At 37.6% G+C, this 25,799-nt stretch overlaps 1 protein-coding gene and 1 non-coding gene across 8 annotated transcripts in view; one reads left to right on the top strand and one right to left on the bottom strand.

Moving 5' to 3' along the window:
• The window catches only part of MTMR8 (myotubularin related protein 8), a 182,138-nt gene that overhangs the window by 68,389 nt on the left and 87,950 nt on the right, over positions 1–25,799 (top strand). For 6 of the 7 annotated variants that reach the window (XR_011499631.1, XM_070502048.1, XM_070502047.1 and 3 more), the window contains 8 exons: positions 1,030–1,158; positions 2,706–2,840; positions 5,807–5,939; positions 7,266–7,375; positions 13,462–13,587; positions 14,752–14,801; positions 17,585–17,785; positions 20,441–20,569. Coding sequence is in view for 6 of the 7 variants with exons in the window: in XM_070502048.1 (XP_070358149.1) it covers positions 1,030–1,158; positions 2,706–2,840; positions 5,807–5,939; positions 7,266–7,375; positions 13,462–13,587; positions 14,752–14,801; positions 17,585–17,785; positions 20,441–20,569 (1,013 nt within the window). In the remaining variant the exon portion in view is untranslated. The remainder of the gene's footprint in view (positions 1–1,029; positions 1,159–2,705; positions 2,841–5,806; positions 5,940–7,265; positions 7,376–13,461; positions 13,588–14,751; positions 14,802–17,584; positions 17,786–20,440; positions 20,570–25,799) is intronic. The other variant, XM_070502049.1, reaches the window with a different exon arrangement.
• LOC139042809 (U6 spliceosomal RNA) lies at positions 22,348–22,454 on the bottom strand. Its single transcript, XR_011499960.1, has one exon. It is a non-coding gene; the product is annotated as a U6 spliceosomal RNA (small nuclear RNA).

Raw genomic sequence — 25,799 nt, 5'->3', positions numbered from 1 at the left:
AGTAAGGGGATGGGTAGAGAACATTTTCTTTTTCAAATGTTTGGTGTTCTTAGGACATTGACACTTTTTTCTTTTCTTTTCTTTTCTTTTTCTTTTTTTTTTTGCTGAGGAAGATTTGCCCTGAGCTAACATCTGTTGCCAATTTTCCTCTTTTTGTATGTGAGCCACTGCCACAGCATGGCCACAGAGGAGTGGTGTAGGTTTGCCCCAGGGAACTGAATCTGGGCTGCCAAAGCAGAGCGCACTGAACTTAACCACTAGGCCACCAGAGCTGGCCTCTGAGGACATTGACTTTAGTGAGTTATGTAGAGCATTCTTGATCTGATCCACCTCTAATATTTTTTGCCTATTCACTTTTTTATTTGATCCATCATCAAATGTTTGAGTGTTCTTTACTTATTGGAGTGATTAGAAATATTTTGGCAATGTTAAGTCTATACTGTTATAATATTTTGTCATTATCTCTTTGGAAAGATAGATTTTGATAACCACTAAAAGCTGATAAATTTAAGAAACTGTATCAGTCTTTTTATAGAGTAAGTAACAACTAAAATGTCAATACCTCCACCTCTAGACTAGTATTTTAAATATCCTCAGGATGTGCATACTTGAAACCCAGTATGCATTTTAAGAAAGATTAATCATGTTTCCTCCTTCTCCACCTCTGCCTTACGTTTGAGTCTATTTGTTTTAACTTACTTGTTTGCAATATACATTGTTAATTCTGATAGGCAAGTGTAGGAATTTCAGAGTAAGGATAGACATATGTTTCTACTTATAATGTTAGTTATTCTAAAGTTATATTTTGTTCTTGTATGTCTCACTATTTTCCTTTCTAGGAAATAGTACCATGCTTAGAAAATCTTTTATGCATCAAGGATATTTTGTTCCTGTTTCTGAGGAATGGATGATTCTAAATGATAAATACCAGTCAGCTAATGTTTGAGTGATTGCTATTCTAACCTGTTGCTGGCAAGTGAAAAATGTAAAAAAAAATGAGTTTAAAAAAGTGAGTTTATTTTCTTTTAGATATGCAGTACCTACCCTCCTGAAATAGTGGTTCCTAAATCTGTTACCTTGGGAACGGTGGTTGGAAGTTCGAAGTTCAGAAGTAAAGAACGTGTACCTGTGCTCTCCTACCTCTACAAAGAGAACAATGTGAGTTGAGCAGACTTCTCTTATGAGAACTAAACCTGGCTCTAGAAGACCTGGGTTTAAGTCCCACCACTGCCACTTCCTAGCTGTGTGACCTCAAGCAAGTTACTTCTCTGAACTGTAGTACTTCTGAGGGTTTTTAACTGGGTCATGTGACGGAAAAATATATGTGGACTTTGTAAATTGGGAAGTATTGTGCAGATGCGAAGTGACATTTTTAGTGTGCTCATTTGTTTGTTTCCTTCTCTGCAGGCTCCAGCTTGATGGGAAGTTGTTGAATGAAAGGGAACTAGTTGTATGAGAAGATATTTGAGGACTGTAGCTTCCCACTAGAACACAGATGTCCTTGATTCTTTCTCACTACTTTTCATATAATTTAAGGAAGTAGTGAAAAGCACTTAGCTCTTCTATTTGAGTCCCCTTCCATAGGAAAGGATAACTTCCATAGGATAGTTCTTGCCCGTTGTGGTCACTCTGAGATCTGGAGTTAGACAAACAGTCAAGTTCTCAAGGCAACTATTCAAGTGCTAAAGAGTAGTGGGTGTCCTTGTGTCAAACTATCAAAGTAAGCAGACTCCTTAAAAACCACAGCAAAGTGTAATGCAGTCCATTAACTAATCATTACCAGACATACCTGCTAAATAGCTATGTTGTTTTTATATTGAAATGGCTTGAAACAAACCAGCCCTCCAATTTGCTATTAACTCTGGAAATGGGTGAACCCTGTTCTCTTTAGACACTCTAGATCTTTGCTCTGTCTTGAATTCTCCTGCCACTGCAAGCCTCTGGTTTATATGGGAGATAATACTGGGACTATAAAAAGTGGGGCAGTTTTTATGGCTGAGTAGTCCCATTTGCAACAACACGGATAGACCTTGAGGGTATGATGTTAAGTGAAATAAGCCAGACAGAGAAAGACAAATACTGCATGATTTCACTCATATGTGGAAAATAACAAATACGTGGATAAAGAGAACAGATTAGTGGTTGCCAGAGGGGAATGGAGTTGGGAGGTGGGCAAAAGGGATAAAGGGACACATACATATGGTGATGGATAAAAATTAGACTACTGGGGGTGCGCATGATGAAGTGTATTCAGGAATTGATAAACAATAATGTACACCTGAAATTACACAGTGTTATAAACCATTATAATCCCAATAAAATTACTTGAAAAAAAAAAGCAGAGCAGTTTCAGAAAAATACTAGCCTAATACTTATTGAGAATAGAATTTTATTAAGGAAACATTCAAGATATGATTTTCTGGTAGTCTGTATTTGCCAAGACTGGGTTGGGAATCTTAGCCAGGTAGAAAATAAAAAAAGAGTATTCTGAGCAGCAGTTTGTGGTAATACAGCCAACATGCCAGAGGGAGGCAGGAGGGTGCCCCAATGTCAGTGGAATGGCTGGGCTTCAGAGCTACATCTCTCTTTGATGCACTGTCCTGAATTGGTGTATCCTCTTCCTCTGCTCATTGAACCTGGGATCAATGAGGAATTGTGACCATCTTTGCTTATGATCACTCAACTGACACGTTTTTTCCTTACAGGCTGCCATTTGCCGCTGTAGCCAGCCTCTGTCTGGATTTAACACTCGCTGCATAGATGATGAGCTCTTGCTAGAGGCCATTAGCCAAACAAACCCAGGGGGCCAGTTTATGTATGTTGTAGACACAAGACCAAAGGTATCTATTCTTCAATGACCTCTTTGATGTTCCTACTTCACTCATCTTGCAATCCCTCTCCCCACATGTTGAGCTTTACAGTGTTATTGGGAAAGTTAGGTTTGTGTTATATGGGCTTATAGTGTAAAATCATTTGAGCAAGCCATTGGAGCTCATTTTATTGTAGACTGTCACTGTAAAGCAAGACTGTGAGCAGGTACTTTGAACAACCTACCTTTGCCGCCTCCTGAATTTGTGATATCTGAATTGAATGGCCTGGAGGCTCTTTGACATTCCCTCATCTTTTTCGCTAAATCTGTTCCTTAATCAGAATTTTCAGTATTCCTCTTCTGTGGTCTAAATCTACTATCAGAGAGAGCACTTCAACTTAACACTGGAAACTTATTAATACGAACATATCTTTCTGTACATAATGTATTAAACCACAGTGGGTTAATAATACTTTCGTGTGTCCTAAAGGAGCAGGGCTCACAAATGTGACTGCTATATGATTAACAAAAATTCTTTGGCTTATATGGCAGTAATTTTTTAGCACACAGCACTATTTGCTGATTAATTTTTTCATAGTTCAATGAAGTGCAGTGTAAATCTTGGTCCTAGAAAAGAAAAGACCAGGAAAGTAATTTTGCCATGGATTTTGGCAGTGGACATGGGCCTAGTGAAATCCTTTGATCTTTCCAAAAGCCAAAAGCTGCGTGATTTGTTACAATGTGTTTTGCCAGGCTGACCCTTTCAAAGGTGAATGTCACAGAAAGGAGGGTCCTCAGATCAACCTAAGTATCAGCCTAAACACACTGCATTAATTCCTTGACCTTCAACATTTTGTTTAGCTCTATAAGGGATTGCAGAAGAATTAATTGTGCCCCATGAGAGCAAGTAAAGGACAGATTACCTTTTCTTGAAGGTTGTCCTTTTCACAAAGAGCCCCAGAAAGAAATAATTTTGCTTCTACTTTGATGTGTGGAGTATGGCTGACTAGGAGGTTTCATTGCTGACTAGTGATTGCTAAATTGGTGATTTAGATCTAAGCCTAAGCCAGGTTGTTGTGGCTTCAGAGTTGAGTAATTGGATGCACACAAAACCAGATAGTGGCCTTAGACACCTCTCTGCCCCATTTTGGGGATCTTGCACTGGCTGTTCTTCAGAGCTACCTAGGACTGACTGGGCTCAAGAGAGAAAATAACTTCCCTTTCTGCTCAGGCACCATCCTTCAGTTTCTCAGAAGTTTACTGACTTGCTTCAACTGTACCTATATCTCACATTCTGGGATTGGAAAGAGTAATCAAATCTGTATCTTTCATCAAGATTAAATAATCTTAAAATGGTAAAGAGAAAGAAACCAAGCTTTTGAACAACCGAAAGGATTGGTGCTTTTGTCCAAACCCAAGACCAAAAGCCCTCTTTAACAGGTCCCTTTTTCCTTTCTCAGAAGGCCTAGAAGTATCTAGCAACTTCCCTCTTCTGGATGCTTAGATCTATACTTTTAGTAGAAACTGTACTGTAGTGAAAAAATTACAATCTTGGAAGTCAGACAAACCTGAGGTCAGATCCTTCCTTTAGCCCTTATCCATATGATCCTGGTTGAAATTAGTTTATCTCTCTGAGCCTGTGTTCTTATAGGAATAATCATAGTACCTATCTGGAGGGACTGTAGTGAGGATTTAAATGAGATAGTGTATATAAAGGATCTATCACAGTGTCTGGCATATACTAGGGGCTCAATAAATATTATATGTCTTCCCTACTTGAACACTGGGCTGCTACTATGTAGCTGTTCCTCAGATCTGCCAAACATATTCTCAAAGAGTGTGTACTAGTATGATATAACCAACTGTCTGCAGTAGCTGGCTTTTCTAGTGCTGCCCAGACCTGGGTAGGGACTACTGTAATTAGTGTTTTGTTTTCTGAAGCATCCATCAATCACAGCAAACTTCCTTGCTACTAGGTGGCTGTTGCTTATACCTCCACAGATGTTCCTTTGACGTGTGTCATTAATTTAATGAAAGCTCAGTGACATTGTGTGGTAAGATATCAAAATTACCATCACGTTTCTCCCTTTAACAAGTACTTACATTCTAAACAGAATATGTTGACACTTAGACTTCTTTCCTATGCATATGTAAACGTGAATAGTTTGTGCTTTTGAGGTTTTAATGGCATTCTTTTCTATTAATACAAAAACCACACCCTGTCCACATACATGCTCCTCCTGCCTTCTGAAATGTACAATACTGGAAGATGAGAAAACAGGCCCAGACAACAGAAAATCATTTAATTAGTAACAGGGTTATCATCCTAGAAGGTATCTTGGCTACTTTCTAGTTATTGTATTAATATCTCCTTTCTGCAAGTCTCATTTACTTTCCATCCCTCCCAGCATTCTTCATATGACTTAGAAATACTCTGATTACCACAAGCTGACCATAGCATTAAAAACAGCTCTTGGTAGTTCCGTTTCAATTTTATCAGTGAGTAAAAGTCATTTATCTCATGCAATTATGTTTTAGACATTTTTCTAGAATAGCTATTTAAATTAATTGGCCCTGAAGATCTTAGACTTCTTTCTAGAGCCTCTCAGTTCTAAAGATTTTTGAACTTTCACATGTTTCTCAGTATAATGCCTTTTTAGCTGAGAAAACATTTGTTTGTGATAGGAAGCTCAAAATTATTTCAGTTCTTCAGATCAGATATCTTTACAGCTACCATATCTTTCAATCTCTTAATCAGGGTTTTAGTAATAAAACAAAAACACTAAATCTCTCTCTTTCCCTATACTACTGTGTTATTTAAGATACCTGATCTAAAAATCAGTGAAATTCTCTCCATTCCAGAATGTGCCCTGTCTGATTTACCTTCTTTTTAAATGGGTAAGATTTAAAACTGTTTAGAATGAGGCATTGAGATTGCTGAACCCTGTTCTTTCATCATCTGCTCTATCTGCTCTACTATGTTCTCAACTATTGCAGTTGAATGCCATAGCCAACCGAGCAGCTGGGAAGGGGTATGAAAACGAAGACAACTATGCCAACATTCGCTTCAGGTTCATGGGCATTGAGAACATCCACGTGATGCGGAGCAGCCTGCAGAAACTCTTGGAAGGTACAGGGATTTCACCTTGGCTAGGCCAGAGGCCATAGCTTTGCATTATTATATACACAAAAAGCATGCCTGATTGGGGGTAGACCATAAAAGCAACCAGGTGAGCAGAGTCAATAGGTGATAAGGTTTTTACTATATAGTATGAACCCAACTTACACAGTACTGAATTATAGCAGTGTTGGTCTGGCAGAGGAACCAAGATGTTCAGCTTCATAACTCAGTGGAGTCCATCTGGGTTTAGTTGCTGTTGAAATCATTTCTCTCTATAGAATTACAGAGGCTGTTGTTCAGGGGTGAGTAGATCAACATAAGTATAAATGAATTTGGGATTCATTTCATCATCCTCAAGGTAAGAAGTCACCTCATTTAATGTGCTATAAGGAGTCAGTCTGATTTCATCACTGTACTGGTAAAAGGGGTGAATTTAGACTTTAAAGGAATAAAGCTGATATCAGATAAGTTGGGTCATTTGTCATCACTGCAAGATAATTGGAGTCAGAATGGGATAAAAATGAGATTGGGGCCTTATAAGACTCTTGAGTCTAGAACATTTCTTCGAAAGCCACTACCCAGGATTCCATGAAGTGGTATGTCAACTCAGGAGGAAATAGTGAAAACCTGCCTTCTTTAGTGAACTCCCTGTTATTCCTCTATTCTTCAGTTTTGTACTTATGCTGTCTGCTAGGACCTCTCCCTGACATGACCCTTATCAGATCCTGTCTCCTCAGTCTTGCATCCCTTTTAGGATATTAGTGTTCCTCTTCCTTGGGTTTCTTCTGCCTTTCTTTTTGTCCCAGATTATTCTATAGTACTATGGAAGAAGGGGACCTTTTACAGATTTTTGAAACAAAAGATTGCCCTCTGCTGGATAACCAGTACAAAGTGTATTAAATTAACTGGAATTTTTTTTTTCAACCTGTTGAGACAGCACAGGGCTGTAGGGAAGTGGTGGGGGTGTGGGAGTAGAGACAGATGTTGATGGTCTGGGTGGAATTAGGATGGGAATCAAATGTGTTTTCCAATCAAAGGAAATGTGAGTGTTTTCCTGTGGATGCTGACTCAGTCTTCTGACTCTCTTCTTCAGAGATTTCTGTGGGCGTGGGGGTGGGTTCTACAACTCAAGAAAGCAGAGACCCAAGCTGGGAGATATGGTAGGCTCTAGCCCTAGTCCTGTCCCTGACTCATTGTGTGGTTTCCAACTAATCATTTGTCCTTTCTGTGCCTCAGCTTCCTCATTTACGAAATGGGGATCCACTTTGTCTCCTTTCTTGGTGAATAAACTGAGGTAATTGTAAATTTCAATCTTTGCTTCCTTTTCTACCTTAGTTTGTGAATTGAAAACTCCAACAATGAGTGAATTTCTTAGCGGCCTGGAGAGCTCAGGGTGGTTGAGACACATTAAAGCTATTATGGATGCTGGAATTTTCATTGCAAAGGTAATAATCAGGACTTTTAAGAACTTGCACTGACTTTAATTATGGGATCTCTTGAAGTAGCAGTGTATCATGGTGGAAATATTGTTGTAAAGAAACCTAGTTTCTAGATTCATCTCTGCCACTAATTCACTCTCTGCCTTGATAAATCTCTTCCCTTCTCTGGATCTTAGTTTCTCTATACGTAAAACAAGGTGGTTGGACTAGAATCTAATGGTATAACTTTTGGGGGACCCAGAGATCTCTGAGAATATGACGGACTCTCTCCCCCTGGAAAACTGTACATAAGGCTATACATACAAAAAATGGACCTTAATTTCAGGGGGCCCACAGACCTCTGGACTTCAGGTTAAAAACTCTTAGATGATCTCTAATGGTCCTTCCAGCTCAAATACTCTCTGATGTATTTTTGTGTTGATTCCGAGGTATCAAGAGGAAGTAAAAGTGGGTGTAAAATAAATGAAGAGCTTGTGTATCTATGGGTTTTCAAAGCTCTGAGTATAAAGCAGAACTTTTTGACTTCTTTGTATAGGTCTGCCTCTGAATGCAGCCTAAGCAGGCTTCATTTATGCTGACTCACTTATTTTCTGACTGCTAGAACACTGTCCTCTGTATCATTTGCTAGGCGATGTAAAAAATAAAGAAATTTAGAATGCACATTTTCCCATTTTGAAGTTTTGTTGATATCAATATTCCTACATGACAACTCTCCCTTTTCACCCCACCCCCATTAAAAGTAGAGAAAAGGAGACAATGACTTTTCACTCCTCTGCTGTCATTTTCTCGGTTGAAGGTAATAAATTATATAGCCTCTAGCTTAAAAGATTTGAACAGTGTGTATAATTAACTGACTTAAATATCCAGCCCTAGTGCTTTTCACTTTCCTAGTCCTAGTGCCTACATTTTTCGTTGTAATATGTTTATTAATGTTTACTATGTGATCCACTTGGTTGTTTCAAGCCCACTGTTCTAACTATCCTTCATACTGTTCCTTTTTTACATCTCCTACACCCATACATCTATATTCCCTTTATGAAACTAACGTCATTAGCCCAAAGAGAGTGAGGATCTAGAAGAGGGGTATATTTTATCCCTCAGTACAACTTCATAAATATCGGTTGAATTAAAATGAATGAATGGAAAAGATAGGCTTGGGATTGTACAGTTACCCTGTGCTCCCCATCTCCATCACCACCTATCCAGTATTCCAAGCTTGAAAACTCAGTCAGCCTTGAATTCTTTCTCTTTCCCTCCATCTGGCGATTGCCCAGTCCTACCAGTTCTACCTCAAAAGTGTTTCTCCAATCTGTCCTTTCTTTCCAGCCTCTACTGCTACTTCCCTAGTTAAGATATTCATCATCCCTTGCCTAAAGTACTATAGTAACTTCCTAACTGGTTTACTTATCTCTAGTAGTTCTCCCCAGTTTGGCCACCAAATTGCTTCTAAACTCCTTTCTTGAGCACATGTGATAATGTTACTTTAAGCTCAAAATCCTCCATTGGCTCCCTGTTGTCTATAAGACCCTGGCAATAGTGAACTTCTTGTTCTCAAAAACACTATAGTACCCCTCCCTCTCTCTCTTTCTTTGTCATTATCTTTATTTTATTTTTTCTCATTATCAAAGTTATCCATGTTCATTATCAAGGAAGTAAACATTTCAGAAATGTATAACATAAAATGTAAGCGTCCACAGTAGTTTGTCCCACAACACACACATGACTTTTAATAGTTTAATGTGTATGCCTCTAGATCATCACTGTCTACTTGAACTTTCTATGAGGATGGAAATGTTCTAGATGTGTACTAATACAATAGCCACTAGCCACATGTGGCAGTTGGACACTTGAATTGTGGCTAGTGAGACTGAGCAACTGAATTTTTAGTTTTATTTAATTTTAATGAATTTGAATTTAAATAGTGACTTATGGCTAGTGAATACCATATTGGACAGTACAGCTGTAGAGTTTTTTTTAAGATATATACTTACATATATTATTACCACTTTGTAAAATTGGGATTATACTGTGAATATTGTTCTGCAACTGACTTTTTACACTTATTATATAATGAACGTTTTCCAGGTCAGTTCAGTCAGTACTACTTCATTCTTTTCAGTGACTGTATAATATTCCATTATGTGAATTTATCATAGTCCCATGTTAATGGGCAGTTCAGTTATTCCTAGTTTTTCACAATTGCAAGACATTGTTGCACCAAATACCTTTGGATATTTATCTTTATATGTGTGGACATTCTTAGAAATGGTTTTTCTGAGTCAAAAAGTATAAATATTTCAGACTTTTCTAGATGTGGCCAAATTGTCCTCCAAATGTCCACCAGTTTCCATTACCACCGACAATGCCTATTTCTTCACATTGCTAGCAGTGGTTATCATCAGTCTTTTTAATCTTTTCCAATATGATTGGCGATGTATTTTATGTCACATTTTAATTTGCATTTCTTTAATCATTAGTGAAATCGAGCATCTTTTCCTGTCCACCAGTGACTTTTCACTCCATTTGGAGCCCTAGGAAAGAGTGTAGTTGCTACTGTCAGACCTCTGACACTACCTGAGGTGTCTGGTTAACTGAGAAGTTACAAAGGTTGAGAAACTTTTTTCCATATCTCTCTAAATCTTGTCTCACCTGTAACCTAACTATTCTTCTAGGAATATCATTTCTTTTGTACCTTCTACTACAAAGGTTACTCATTTTCCCACACCCCATGAACTGCAGGGCCCACAGCAGGTTCAGTATTACCCATGCTCCTTACAAAACTCCTTCCTCCTTTCAGGTCTGTTTCATTTAGCTATACCACTCTGTACCTCTCCTAGTTACTCTCCCTTCTCCATTAAAGACTTTGGGAATGGCCTTAGCACCTTCCTCTCCATCCTGATTCTTTCTCTCATTCCAGAAGATTTGAACGTGCATGTACAACCTATCAAACACTCTGCACTAATAGTTCTTTGAACTTTTATACTCCAGTTCTCACACTCTCACTCTAACTAGCTTGGTTCTTCTATCCTATAGAGACTTCTATACTTTTAACTCCTCTTTTTCCTCCTTCTCCCACCTTCTTCCCTATCTAGCCAAGACCTGGTGGTGTAGCACTGCATCCATTCTACCTTGCCCGTTATCCTTCCCCTCTACCTGCCCTGCTAATCCCATCATTTTCTACTTTCTCTGCTTTTATATCCTGACTACTAAACATTGCTGCAAGGAAGTATATCCCATAGCCATATTAATTGGTCCCAGTCCTGGTCCACCAAACAGATATTCCTAATTTGTACCTTGCTTTTAAGCTGGCTACACCACTGTTACTCCCCTCTCTAAGCACATATTCAAACATGTCTCCTTCTTCATGGAAAAATTAAGTTTATCTCTTATCTTCCCACTAGTAATCCTTGCCACTTTTGGGGGTGGCTCTTTTTCCTTGCTATCTCAGAGGAAATGGTGCTCCATCTTCTGTGTAAGACTAATTCCATCTACCTGTATTCTAAATTCCATCCCCTTTCTTCAAGGAACCTCTTTCTCCCACATTTCCAACATACTGCTTTTGACTGGCTTTATCCCTCATAAATGTGCTGAAATACTTTCTCATTCCTAAAGAAAAAGAACTTTTCTTATCCTCTTCTAGCTATTGTCCTTTTCCCTCTTGGTTAGAGCTTTCTTGAAAGTAGTTGGCCTTCCCCATTAGCACTTCCTCATGTCCCTTTACTCTTTAGTTCACTGAGATATGATTTCCATACCATTACTACTGTTGTTGCTTACTAATGACCCCTGACTTCTCAAATATAAGGATCACTCTAGTCTTCATTCTGTTTTGACTTCTTTGCTGCATTTAGTACTGTTAACCCCTTTCTCTTTGAACCATTTTTGTAGTCTTGGCTTTAGTCCAACTACTCTTTCCTGGTTCTCTTTCTACTTTTCAGGCTGCTTTTGCACAGGCTGACTCCTGTAATAGCCCCCCCACCCCCCACTTTCCCCTTAAAAGTCACTGTTTTGTTTTGTATTGTTTTTGAGGAAGATTAGCCCTGAGCTAACATCCGCTGCTAATCCTCCTCTTTTTGCTGAGGAAGACTGGCCCTGAGCTAACATCCGTGCCCATCTTCCTCTACTTTATATGTGGGATGCCTACCACAGCATGGCTTGTCAAGCAGTGCCATGTCGGCACCCGGGATCCGAACCGGCGAACCCCAGGCTGCCAAAGCGGAACATGCAAACTTAACCACTGTGCCACTGGGCCAGCCCCAAAAGTCACTGCTTTTTAAGGTCTTTCCTTTTCTCACTTTGGTCTCTTCCTGGACAGCAACAGCCACGCACACAGTTTCCACTAGTACCTCTATTTATATAGCAGTCAAATCTACACTCTGACCCAGTTTCCTCCCTCTCCTGAACTCCAGACCCACATATCCACTTGTCCACTGGACTTTCCACTGGATATCCTTCAACTACCTCAGACTCACCGTGGCCCAAACTGAAATCTTCTTGCCTGCTCCCAACACCAATTAAAACTTGTTTCTTCTATGTTCACTGTTCAGACTAATGGTACTGTTATCTACCTAGTTACTAAGGCACACATTTCAGAATCATGCTTGACTCTTCCTTCTCCTTTATCCCATATCCATTCTCTCACTATGCCCTGTTAAATTTTCATTCTTGATCCATTTTCTTCTTTTCCCACTGCTGAGGCCTTGGTTCAAGCCCTCATTGCCTTTCACAATTTTAGTAGTTCTCTGACTGGTCTTTCTAAATCCAAACTCATGTCCTCCCAATCCATTCTCTTTACTGCCACCACAGTAAGCACATTTGATCATGGCATGTCTCTGCTCTTAACACCTCAGTGGTTCCCTATTGCCACCAGATAAAATGCCTACTTGCCAGGCCTGTCTCTCCTCACTCCCTCTCTCCCAACCTAGCCTTAACCATAACCAAGCTACTTTAGAGTTTCTTACCTATGTCATGCCTCCTTGCCTTTGTACATGCTGTAATGTTGTGCCCCCTTCCTGGAATGTCCTTTCCTCCTGGTCCATCTGACAAATGCTTACTCATCCAATAAGACCCATTTTAGTTATTTCCTTCTCTTTGGTTATTTTGTGCCTTTGTTGTACCTGGTATGGACTTTTATTGTTTTAGTTATCATTGGTTTGTAGTCATTCATTTAAGTGTTTGTCTCCTTTGTATCCCCAGTGCACACCATAGCACTTCTTGTATAGTCACTCAGTAATTATTGACTAGGTAGGTGGATAAATGAATGAATGAATAAATTAATTTTCTTCTCCTTCCTCACCTAAGGAAATCCTACTCTTTTCTTCAAGGCTCAAGCTTCCGTGACTCCTACAAAAGGATATAGTTACTACACATTACACTGTAGCAGCAGTCTTTCCACTGTATTGTATTGATTTATTTACCTTTGGTCACCCTGACTAGGTTGTGAGCTCCTTGAAGGCAGAAACTGTCTCATTTTTGTATCTCTAATACCTATCACATACCTGGTACAGAGGGATACATAATTAAGTGTTATAATGAATAAGTGAATGTTCAATGTTTACCATTGTCAAAACTGCCCAGGTTAAATAACTGCCCAGATTCTTACATTATTTTAATTGTATAGAAACTGACCTAAGACAGGTAAATCTTTCCATCTTAAGTTGAAAGAATTTATGTTAATCAGATTAAATGGCTAAGGACTCCAGAAGAAATCTTTGTCAGATATGGGACTAGAATGCAGAACTGTCCTATCTTTGTTTTTGAGCATGAATTCTTCCTCTTTCCCACTTCTCTCTCTGAGAATTGATCGTTGTCTTCTTCAGAAGTTTTATCAATTTAGAACGCTCTTTGTTTTTCTTTTTACCCTGCATCATATGTTGGTTTTCCTATTAGTTAAGCTCTTCTTCTTCTATTACATTCCTTTATTTTATTTTTCATTCCCCATAGAAGATGTCAATATTATGAGAAGAAAGAAACTAATGTAACCCAGTAAGACCAAGTTCTCTGTGCTACAGGGATGGTATTTGGCAACCCTATTTGTTAACCCAGCATACTATGCAAAAGTTGTTTATGCAACTTTTTGCCTCTTGTCTTCACAGGCAGTGAAGGTAGAAAAGGCCAATGTCTTAGTCCATTGTTCTGATGGGTGGGACCGCACAGCACAAGTCTGCTCTGTGGCCAGCATCCTCCTAGATCCATTCTATAGGACATTCAAGGGACTCATGGTAAGAGGACAAGTGATTGTATTTTACTTTGCATGAGTGACAGATTGTGAATAAATCAAAAATAACTCTCAACCAACTTGTTTTCTATAGGAAGGAGCTCCAAATATAAAAAATAGTTGTTTTTCACTTAACATAATTCTCTCAAGGACAGTTTAGTGGATACCAGGGGAAAGGTGGGGTGGGGGGTGGGCACAAAGTGTGAAGTGGTGCACCTACAACATGACTGACAAACATTAATGTACAATTGAAATTTCACAAGATTGTAACCTATCAATAACTCAATAAAAAAAAATTAAAAAAATGTTTTCTTTTGATCCCTTGCATGAAATTTTTGAGACTACAAATTGCTGGGGTTTTTGTATGCAATTATGAGTGTTAAGAATAAAATACATGTTAGAAATTAAAAAAAAAAATAGTTGTTTTTCAATTTAGCTTCTTTCCACTAAACTAGGCATTTGCGGTCTATATACTTTCTGTTGCACATTCAACATAGTTTCTTATCTATCAGAAGGTAAGTTGTATTGGCTGCTATAAGGGGTAGGAAAGACTCTAAAAGTTTGCAAAGCTGAATGGAGAACTATTAAATAGGCTGTCTGACGGGTTCATCATCTTCAACTTGTCAGCTGTTTGTATGTCAGACTTGTGATTGTTTTCTGGTGCTGAATCCAAGTCTTCTTAGTTGATCTTTAAAGAAACAGAACTCACAATAGGAGTGTATCCTCATTTTTTTGGAAGTGATTTTTTTTAAATGATTAGAAATAGGTTTGTAGAACAAATCTTGGTACAAAACCCAAATACTGCCTTTGGATTCTTGTTTTTTCATAGATTTAATTCAATATCATGTTTATCAGGATTGCATTTAGCTATGGCTCAAATGGCTTGTCACACATCATATAAAAGCCAAAAGAAATGAGACACTGGATAAAATTCAGAATAATTTTTCCTGAGAGCATTTGGAATTTGAAGGTAGCCTATATAGTCCTTTAAATGAAATCCAAGTTAAGTGCTTAGTTATCATTTTGGAAATTAACTCTATTTATGATGAGTTCAACCCAAACTTGTACAAAGTCCATTTGAGCAAAGTATTTTGATATTTTTATATGTATGGTTAATTCATTTTATGGTTTTCCTAATGGAAAATTTTCTTTTTGTATAAAAATGAAGATCCTGATAGAGAAGGAATGGATATCCATGGGCCACAAGTTCTCTCAAAGGTAAAAATATCCTCATTTTAAAGGAGGAGGCTAAAGAGAGTTCATTAGGGTGAGGTTTATCAAAACCCCAGTATGTTCTTGTGTAGGAAGGAACAGTAAGTTGAACATGACATAAATCTCTTTTCATCAAGAAACAAGTATTCCAGACACTGTGCTGGGGAACTAAGGCTACAAAGGTGAGTAGAATATCATCTCTTCCTTCAAAGTGTGCAAATATATCAAATTGTTAAATATTTTAGGGAAGAACAAGGCATCACAAGCCACAGAGGAAAAAGTGCTTAACTCTGCTTGAAGAAATCAGAATAGGTTTTCAGGTGTAAGTAGCACTTTTTGAATGATGAATTTTTGGAGATGAATAGGAGTTTGCTAGGCAGAACAGTGGGATGAGGAGGGCATTCAGGCAGAGAGAATAATATCTAAGACAATGCACCTTGTAAACTTTCATAAGAAAAAAGACAGGTACAGATTTCTGTTCTTTAGTAAGAGGTGAGTGCAAGGGCTGACATTTATCTAGTGTCTACTATAAGCCAAACAGCCTCACTGACACTTTACCTATGTTATCAGAACAATCAAAAAATATTACCAAATACCTAACAACGTGCTGCATAGTATATCAGACAGTGACTAGCTGGTACCAAAGGCACATAAAAAGTGAGTTTTACCCTCAAGGATGTTATACTTCAGGTCTTATTTTTCCCCGTTGCTGTGTATCCATTTAATTTCATTTGGTTGGCACTCTCTAGCCATTTTGGTCCATGTAGTCATTCTTGCTTCATCAGCAAACATTGGGCCAAGCAATATGTCAGATATTAAAGAAACTGTGTTGAATCAGATATGGTCTCTGTCTCTTCTTTCACAGAAGAGATAGTTGGCGATGACAGTATAGTATGATAAGTGCGAAGACAAGAGTAAATATAAACAAAGGAACCTTATCCATTCTGGGGCAAAGAAGGCTTCCTGAAATTGGTGGCATTTTAGAAGATTAAAGAAGATGAGGTTGCAGATGTGAAAGAGACAGTGAGTGTTTGGTAGAATAAGTCTCCTGAAGAGATAAGAGGAGGTGAAAGCTATGGTCCAAATGAAAAGATTAGCTTGAGCTATAACAAAGAATACCTCTTCTATGGAGACTGGATGGAAGGACAGGCAGAGAAGGAATTAAGTGTGTGAGTGTCAGACACAGAAGTTAGATATTTTCACTTGATGGCCTTGAGCTTTTTCAGTGACACTGTGGACACCAGCATGGAATGGGTTAGGAATTTGAGAAGATAGCTTAAAATTTGCAAGAGCTGTAAGGTTAATGGGAAAACAGTGTTAAGGACTTATATGACGATTATTTTGGAGAAGTTAAGTTCTAGCTAGGTGTGGAGACTTAATTTTAAATGGCATCAGTTTACATGGTTTTATAATTTTCTCAAGCAGCATTCATCAGCCAGGATGTGGGAGCAGAGAACATAGCTTTTGAGGCTCGTCTGTGGTTGGATTTTGAAGAAAGACCAGAAAGTTGAAGAAAATGAAGAGAGAATAGTTGATGGGGCATAACATAGAGTATAGGCTGGATAAGGAAGAAAAGAAAGCCAGTAGGAATCTGACAGGTTGAGAGGTACAAAGATGAAGGCTGGAGGAGATAAGATGAGCAGCCTTTGGAAATATATGGTGGTACAAGTAGAATATTGAGATTAAGATTTCAAAGTGGAGTAAGAACCTCTAGGTAACTTCAAGAACCAGCCTATGGCCACGTATACGGGAGGCTGATGTGGAGTAGAGGTGAAGATTGGTGAAGATAATTGAATTTGAGTTAGTTAAGGAACCTGCTAAGCCAGTAGGTCATCTGTGTTGACCTCAAAGATAAGTACTTAAGACAGGATCCAGATTCTTCAGAAAATGTGGGGAAGTGATTCAGAGATTGGTAGAAGACAACAGTGAGGAAGGGGAAGATAGTTTAAGCTAAACAGCATGACTCATAATGGAATTATTTTTAAGAAAGTGAAAGTAGTAGCAGAGATCAGTGGTAAGAGCAAAAACAAAGCTGATCCCACCTCTGCCCTGTTTTAGGATTATGATATGTGGAGAGTGGAATGATGAGTATTCTCCATTTGATTTGGACCTCAAGAAGACGTGGTGCCCTTGGTGTGGCAGATTTCAGTTAAATGAAAGAGTAGACCAGTCAGTATAGAAGCTGAGGATGCTGTGTTTGCTTCCAGTGGGATAGGGTTTCCAGTAGATGGTAGCGTTGGTAAAGAGGGCATCATGGAGGAGGAAACAGTAAACAGTTCTGGGATGATGTTTGTTTATTCATTTAATAAATATTTATTAAATACCTATTTCATGCCAGGTACTATACAGTAAATAACATAGATATGGTCCTTGCTCACATAAAGCTAAATGTGGCTGTTTAAATTTAAATTAATTAAAATTAAATACAATTAAAAATTCAGTTCCTTAGTCACAGCCACATCTCAAGTACTTAATAGTTAGTAACTACTGTATTGGAAGCACAGATATGAACATTTCCATCATTGCAGAAAATGCTATCTTAAAGAGGGCGTAGGAGGAAAGAGAATAGATGACCAAATGGCTTACATTATGGATGATAATGAAGGATGCCAGTGACTAAGAGGTCTGTTGGGATTTACAAGCTTTGAGATTCTGGGTGGCATTTTGGAATGAGGTATTTCCTTGCCATGCCAACAGAATCAAAAGGTGACCTTGTTATAGCCTATTCCAAACAATGTAATCTCTGATGTTAACTAGTGTCTTTCTTTACCTTTATTTGCATGTCTCAGGTGTGGCCACCTGGATGGGGACGCTAAAGAGGTATCCCCTATCTTCACCCAGTTCCTAGACTGTATCTGGCAATTAATGGAACAATTTCCTTGTGCCTTTGAGTTTAATGAAAACTTCCTGCTGGAGATCCATGACCATATTTTCTCCTGCCAATTTGGGAACTTTCTTGGAAACTGCCAGAAGGATCGGGAAGATCTGAGGTGAATTCAGTTTGTGAGAAAACAATGAAAAGGGAGAGGGGGATCAGTGCAAAAGGAATGTAACCACCACCCTGAATTTGAGACAGCAGTTCAGGAAAGGGGAGGAGATAACAGTGATAAAGAGAAGTGTTGAAGCCTAAAGTACTCAATGTTTGCATGGGGATTTCTCAGAACCTGAGATTCCTCATATGTAAAATAGGGATAATAATACCTACTTTTCAGAGTAGTCATGAGGAATCGATAAAACAATGGGTATGCAAGGACTTTGTAAAGAATCAATTACTGTGCAGGTGTGAGTAGTCATTATCTATAGTCCTTTATCACTTGTATCAGAGATCACAAAATGGCAGCTCATAGGCCAAATCTGGCTCAAAAGGCACGTTTTATTTAGTCTGTGGAGTATTTTTTTAAACTGTAAATTAGTTTTCAACATTTAAATATCAGGACATTTCACATAAAAATCCAGTTATTTTAGGATTTTTTTCCTAAATAGAAAAGCTGTTCTTCCAAGATACTCTCCTGAGAGCCAGCCCTGATGGCCTAGTGGTTAAAGTTTAGTGCTGTCACTTCTTCATCAGCCTGGGTTTGGTTACCAGTGGCAGAACCACACTACTCATTTGTCAGTTGCCATGCTGTCGTGGCAGCTCACAGAGAACTGGAAGGACTTACAACTATGATATACAACCATGCACTGGGGCTTTGGGGAGGAAAAAAAGAAAGATATTCTCCTGAAAAGTCAGGAGCTGTGGCAACACTGGACCTGCATTTCACAAGGCATTAATCAGCCAGAGCTGAATTGTGGCTGCTCCATTTGGATGAAGCAAACTAATTCTTGTTTACCACTCCCTATAGTTTATTCTCAGCCCACTTCTAATGTTATTTTCATAGCTTCTGTAGGCAGTTAAATTTGTACTCAAGTTACACTGTAACATCCCCACAATATACAAAACGTAAATACTTTATGAGGTTGACAAGATAGAGTTGCTGTGAGCAGTATTCTCCTTGTTTTAGAGACAGAAAAGAACAAAAAGACAGGAAAGTAGCTATCTCACAACCCACTTTTTGTTTCACAGCTGTTGGTTGTGTAGCAGTTAGCTCAAGTTCTCAGGCCACCCTATGACATATCCTGGATGATATCACCTCTCTATGATTCCATTTTCTTGTCAAGACAGAGAACAGTGATGAATCTTGCTGCCCTAACATTTGGACTTTCTTGGTGGCTTCTATGGACATTTCTCTTCCTTTTTGCAAACTAGACCTTCCTTACTCTCTCCCCAAATTATTTGAGACACATTCATTCTGTCTCTGACTTGCTTCTCTAGGCCTTAAAACTGAAGATATTTTCCATATTCTTTTTTCCACCCTCTTAAAATGAGGCTAATATATCCAAGACCCATTCCCCACACAAATCTGAAGCTCCATTGCAAAAGTACAAAAGGTGAACATATTCAAATCATGATTACTTAAAACAAGAAGTATCATTCATTTATGAAAGGAAAATCATGGGCTCTAGAATCAGACACACCTGGGTTCAAATTTTGGCTCTTTTACCTATTAGCTATGTGACCCTTAGTAAATTAATTTTTGTGTCATTTTCTCATTAGAATTTTAAGATAAAATACCCCACAGAGTTTTATTGTGAAAATTTAATGAGGTATTTTAGGTATAGTCTGAAACAGTGCTTGACACATAGTAAGTACTCAATAAATATTAGCTACCATACCTCTACAAGACTTTTTTTCTGTTTTTAAACAAGAACAAATTAGAAAGATAATATACAGCCTTTGGCCTCACTGAAATGGTCTCAGGATTGTAAAAGTTACAAGACTACAGTTTTAGGTCCTACCACCTATACACTCCTCTTTGTTCTCCTCCTTAAGCTTTCTTGGTCTGAGTTTGTGCAAATGACCTTCCCATGCATAGTTACACAGCAGCTCTCATTGGGGACCAGTGGATCCCATGCTTTTTGAGGTGTTAACTAAGGTTCTTCCTTACTGGGTGAGCAGATTCCCTATGGTTCTCAACTAAGGTATAAGAATTAGTCTTGCAATATAAATATTATAGTCTTTAGCTGTTCACCTAAGATAACTCACAAATATTTGCTAATATAAATTGCCAATTGTCTTTCACTGTCTTATACTTTCTGAGAGGAGGAGAAGTAGGCTTGAAATATTAAACATAGAAGAGCCAGAAATTCACACTCTAGGCTGTCTCTTAACAGATTTTTAAAAACAATTCCAGATTTTTTAAAACTTGGCAGATCATCAGTTCATAGAATCCCAGATGTGGAAGAGACCTGAGAGGACAAATTATATTAATGAGGAGACAGGCTCAGAAAGAGCTAGGGACATTCCTAAATCAAATAGCTACTCCACAGCAGGTACTGGACTTAGCATCTCCTGCTGTCCAATGTGGAACTCTTTCTAACCTTGTAGTCATTTAAAAAATGGATAAATTGAAGCCCAGATAATTTTTTACTCTATCAATGCTCATTAGCTACTTATTTCCATTTTCCTTCTTTCTATCATATCCTATTCTTCTCTCTTCAGTCAGATTACTTATTAGTAAAATTTAGCTGATTATCAAGTTCAACAGGACTGTTGAGATTACTTGCTTGCTGCTTTTAATTTTTGGCTTGTTTTTCTTTTCTGACAGAGTCTATGAGAAAACCCATTCTGTGTGGCCTTTCTTGGTTCAGAGGAAACCAGACTTCAGGAACCCTCTCTATAAAGGCTTCACTATGTATGGGGTACTCAATCCTAGCACTGTGCCCTACAACATTCAGTAAGTTCCTAAACTATCCCTCTCTTTTCTGTCCCCCAGGGCCTCAGCTGCTTTGCCTCTCCTTATTTAGCTGCCATCATCTCCACAAGCCTGGCTATGGAGTAGGACACTCTTTCCCCAGATCACCCATTCCCTGTTGCCTCTGAAAACAAGACCATGCTCCTTTTGGTTTTCAGGGCTTTGCTGTTAGTCGCTTAGGGAAATAAACAAGAAATAATAGTTGATTTGTACTGATACAAATGGTCAGGATGTAGGTTGTTTCATTACTTTTAGTTTTTCTCTGTATTTTCCTCTTCTTTCCCATTCTTTTCCCCAAAAAAGAGAAGGATAAACAGAAAAATAGAAAGTGCTGGTATTGTTTGCTATACTTTTCTTAAAAAGTGTAAAGTACAGGCTGCTGTGCTCACTGACCACAACTGAATGAGTGCAAGACAGAGCTGAATACATTTATTAACTCTGATAGTTTATTTTGTATATTCCTTAGGATTTTGTACATGTAAGATCATGCCATCTCTGAATAGAGGTTGTTTTATTTCTTCCTTTTCAATTTGGATGACTGTTATTTTCTTGCCTAATTGCCCTGTCAAGAACTTCCAGTGTTGAATAGAAGTAGTGAAAACAAGCATCCTTGTCCTGTTCCTGATCTTAGGGGCAAAGATTTCTGTCTTTCTCCACTGAGTATAATGTTAGTTGTTGTTTTTGTTTGTTTGTTTTCTACAAATGACCTCTATCATGTTTAGGACATTCCCTTCTGTTCCTAGTTTGTTGAGTGTTCTTATAATGAAAGGGTATAAGATAATGTCAGATGTTTTTTCTTCATCATGTTGGGATGCAGATAATTGTGTGTTATTTTTTTCCTTAATTCTATTAATGTGTTGTATTACATAGATTGATTTTTATATGTTGAACCACCTATGCTTTCCTAGGTGCTTTCACTTGGTCATGGTGTATAATCCTCTTAATATGCTGCTGCATTCCACTGACTAGTATATTGTTGAGGACATCTGCATCTGTATTTATAAAGAATATTTTTCTGTAGTTTTGTTTTCTTATGATGCCCTTGTCTGGCTTTGGCATCAGGGTAATGGTGACCATATTGAATGACTTAGGAAGTCTTCCTTCCTCTTTTATTTTTTGAAAGAGTTTGAGGAGGATTGTTGTTAATTCTCCTTTAAATGTTTAATAGAATTCACCAGTGAAGCCATCTGGTTCCAGACTTTTCTTTGTTGGGAAGTTTTTCATTACTGAATCAATATCTTTACTTATTATAGGTCTTCAAATTTTTTATTTCTTCTTGTGTCAGTTTTGGTAGTTTGTGTCTTTCTAGAAATTTGTCTGTTTCATCTGTCTAACTTGTTGGCATGCAATTGTTCATGAGATTCTCTCACAGTCTCCTTTATTTCTATAAGGCCAGTAATATGTCCCCACTTTCATTTATGATTTTAGTAATTTGAGACTATTCTTTTTCCTTTTTCCTTTTTTTTGAGGCCAGAATACTTTCCTTTAATATCAGAAACATGCTGTACATAAAGTGGAGAATGCACTTTAAATGATACATTTCTATGGCTTTTAGAGATTTTTGGCATTTTTTCCAGCTTTATTGAAATATAATTGACATATAATGTATAAATTTAAGGTGTACAATGTGACGATTTAATACATGTATACATTGTAAAATGTTTGCCATAAGATGAATTAACACATCCTTTACCTCACGTAATTAGCATTTTGTTGTTGCTGCTGTTATGTTAAGAACATTAAAGCTCTAGTCTCATAGCAAACATATGGAACGATTCACAAATTTGTGTGTTATCGTTTCACAGGGGCCATGCTAATCTTCTCTGTATCATTTGAATTTTAGAATATGTGCTGCTGAAGTGAACACTCTTTTTTCTGAATCAGTTGAACTTTAAGGTTTGTTGAATATGTTGATTTTTACAAAGAACCAACTTTAGTTTTGTTGATTTTCTCTTTTTTTTCTGACCTTTATTTCATTTAGCTCTGTTCTAATCATTATCATTTCCTACCTTCTGCTAACTTTGGGTTTAATTTGCTCTTTTTTGGTTCCATAAGTTATAAAGTTAGGTTATTGATTTGAGATCTTTCTTCTTTTTTAATGTGTGCATTTACAGCTGTAAATTTCCCTCTCACCCCTGCTTTCTCTGTATCCCATAAGTTTTGGTGTGTTGTGATTTTGTCTTTATTCATCCCAAAGTATTCTTTTAATTCCATTGTGACTTCTTCTTTGATCCATTAGTTCTTTAAGAGTGTGTTGTTTAATTTCCACGTATTTGTGAATTCTCTAATTTTCCTTCTGTTATTGTAATTGATTTCTAATTTCATCCCATTAAGGTCAAAGAATATACATTGTATGATTTCAGTCTTTTTAAAATTATTAAGACTAGTTTTATGGCATAACATATGTTCTGTCCTGGAGAATGAGGTTTATTTTGCAAATGATGTATATCATTTGAGGAGAATGTGTTTTGTGTTGTTAGGTGGAGCGTTCTATATATGTCTGTTGGTTCTCCTTGTTATATAATGTTGTTAAGCCCTCTATTTTCTTATTGATCTTCTGCCTCTTGTTCTATTCATTATAGAAAGTGAGATTGAAGTCTCCAGGTGCTACTGTAAAATTTTCTATTTCTCCCTTCAAGTCCATCAATTTTTGCTTCATATATTTTGGGCTTTATTGGTAGGTGCATATGTGTTTATAATTATTATATATTCTTAATGGATTGACTCTTTTATGAATACATAATGTCCTTCTTTGTCTCTTGTAACAATTTTGTGTGTGTGTGTGTGAGGAAGATTAGCCCTGAGCTAACATCCACTGCCAACCCTACTCTTTTGTGCTGAGGAAGATTGGCCCTGAACGAACATCCCTGCCCATCTTCCTCTACTTTATATGTGGGATGCCTCCCACAGCATGGCTTGACAAGTGGTGCAGAGGTCCACACCTGGGATCTGAACTGGTGAACCCTGGGCCACCAAAGTGGAATGTGCAAACTTAACTGCTGCGCCACTGAGCTGGCCCCTCTTGTAACAATTTTTAACTTAAAGTCTATTTTGTCTTTATGAGTATAGCCACACCAGCTCTCTTTTGGTTGCTATTTGCATGGAATATCTTTTTCTATCCATTCAACTTTTTTCACTTTGAGTATAAAGTGAGTCTCTTGAACACAGCATATAGTTAGATCGTGTTTTCCATCCATTTTGCCAACTTCTGCCTTTCAATTGGACGATTTAGTCTATTTGCATTTAAAATAATTACTGATAAGGAGCGACTTCTGCCACTTTGCTATTTATTTTCTTTATATCTTATATCTTTTTTGTCCCTTAATTCTCCATTACTACTTACTTTTGTGTTAAATTGATTTTGTTTCCTCTTAAAACCACTTTACTGCAGTATAATTGACATAGAAAAGGCTGTACATATTTATTGTATACAACTTAGTGAGTTTGGAGATAAGTACACACCAGTGAAACCATCACTACAATCCATGCCATAAACATATCCATCCCTTCCAAAGTCACATCATCCATTAAAAGATTTGAAGAACGAGGTCATCTTTAATATTCGTATATTTTACATTGTTCCTTTTCAGTTTAAACATGTACTTCTTTAAAATGATTTTTAAGTGTATTATGTTGATTCCCTTCTTTTTTCCTTTTCTGTATATTTTTTAGTTATTTTCTTAGTGATTACCCTGAGGGTTACAATTATCATCTTAAATTCATAACACTCTAGTATCAATTAATACCAACTTTGCATCAATAATATACAAAACCTCTGCTCTTATACAGCTCCATTCCACTCTTTATGTTATTGTTATCACAAATTACATTCTTGCACATTGTGTGCCCATTAGCAAGACCTATAATTATTGTTTTTGAGATTTTTTTTAAGGAAGAAAAGAAGAATTACAAACCAAAAATACAATAATTCTGGCTTTTATATTTACCTAATTAGTTACCTTTACTGGTATTCTTTATTTCTTTTATGGCTTACACTTAATATATAGTGTCTTTTCATTTCAGCCTGAAGGTCACCTTGTAGTTCTTTCTTTTAGGGCAAGTCTTTAATGATTAACTCCTTCAGCTCTTGTTTATCTGGGAATATCTGAATTTCTCCCTCATTTTTGGAGGATAATTCTGCCAGATGTCTAATTCTTGGTTGAGAATTTTTTCTTTTAGCACATTAAATATGCTATCCCCCTGCCTTCTAGCCTCTGTGGTTTCCAGTGGGAAATCAGCTGTTAATCTTATTGAGGATCCATTGTATGTGGTGAGTAGCTTCTGTCTTGTTGCTTTCAAGATTCTCCGTCTTTTGGGGCTGGCCCCATGGCCGAGTGATTAAGTTCAAAGCCTTCTCTTTCGGTGGCCCAGAGGTTGACCAGTTTGGATCTTGGACATGGTCATCAAGCCATGCTGAGCAGTGTCTCACATAGCTCAACTAGAAGGACCTACAACTAGAATATACAACTATGTACTGGGGAGCTTTGAGGAGAAGAAAAAAAAAAGAGGAAGATGGGCAATAGATGTTAGCTCAGGGACAATCTTAAAAAAAGTTAAAAATGATCCTCTGTCTTTTGATGTTTGATTATAATATGTCTCATTGTGGATCTCTTTGAATTCAGCCTACTTGGAGTTTATTGAGGTATGGATTCATATCTTTCATCTAATTTAGGATGTTTTTGGCCTTTATGTCTTTAAATATTCTTTCTTCTCCTTTCTATCTCTTCTATCCTGAGACTGCCATTGTGTGTGTATTGGTATGCTTGATGTTCTCTCACAGGTCCCTTAGACTCTGTTCACTTTTCATCATTGTTTTTTTCTTTCTGCCCCTGAGAGTGGATGATCTCGATGGACCTATCTTCAAGTTAATTAATTCATTCTTCTGCCTGCTCAAATCTGTTGAATGCCCCTAGTTAATTTTTCATTCTACTTATTGCACTTTTCCTCTCCAAAATTTCTATTTGGTTCCTTTTTATAATTTTTGTCTCTTTATTGATATTTGTTTTTTGGTGATATTTCATTCCCCTGGTTCCCTTTATTTCTTTGAGCTATTTAGGACAGTTGATTTAAAGTCTGCCTAGTAAGACCAGTGTCTTGGCTTTCTCATGAACAGCTTCTATTAATTTCTTATTCCTATGAATGGGCTATACTTTCTTGTTTCTTCCCATGCCTCATAAGTTTTGGTTGAAAACTGGACAGTTTGAATATTATA

Source organism: Equus asinus, chromosome X (genome assembly GCF_041296235.1).
Source record: "Equus asinus isolate D_3611 breed Donkey chromosome X, EquAss-T2T_v2, whole genome shotgun sequence".
Classification (NCBI taxonomy): Eukaryota; Metazoa; Chordata; class Mammalia; order Perissodactyla; family Equidae; genus Equus; species Equus asinus.
Note: the sequence above shows the minus strand (reverse complement) of the source record. Positions and strands in the feature narration are given on the sequence as shown.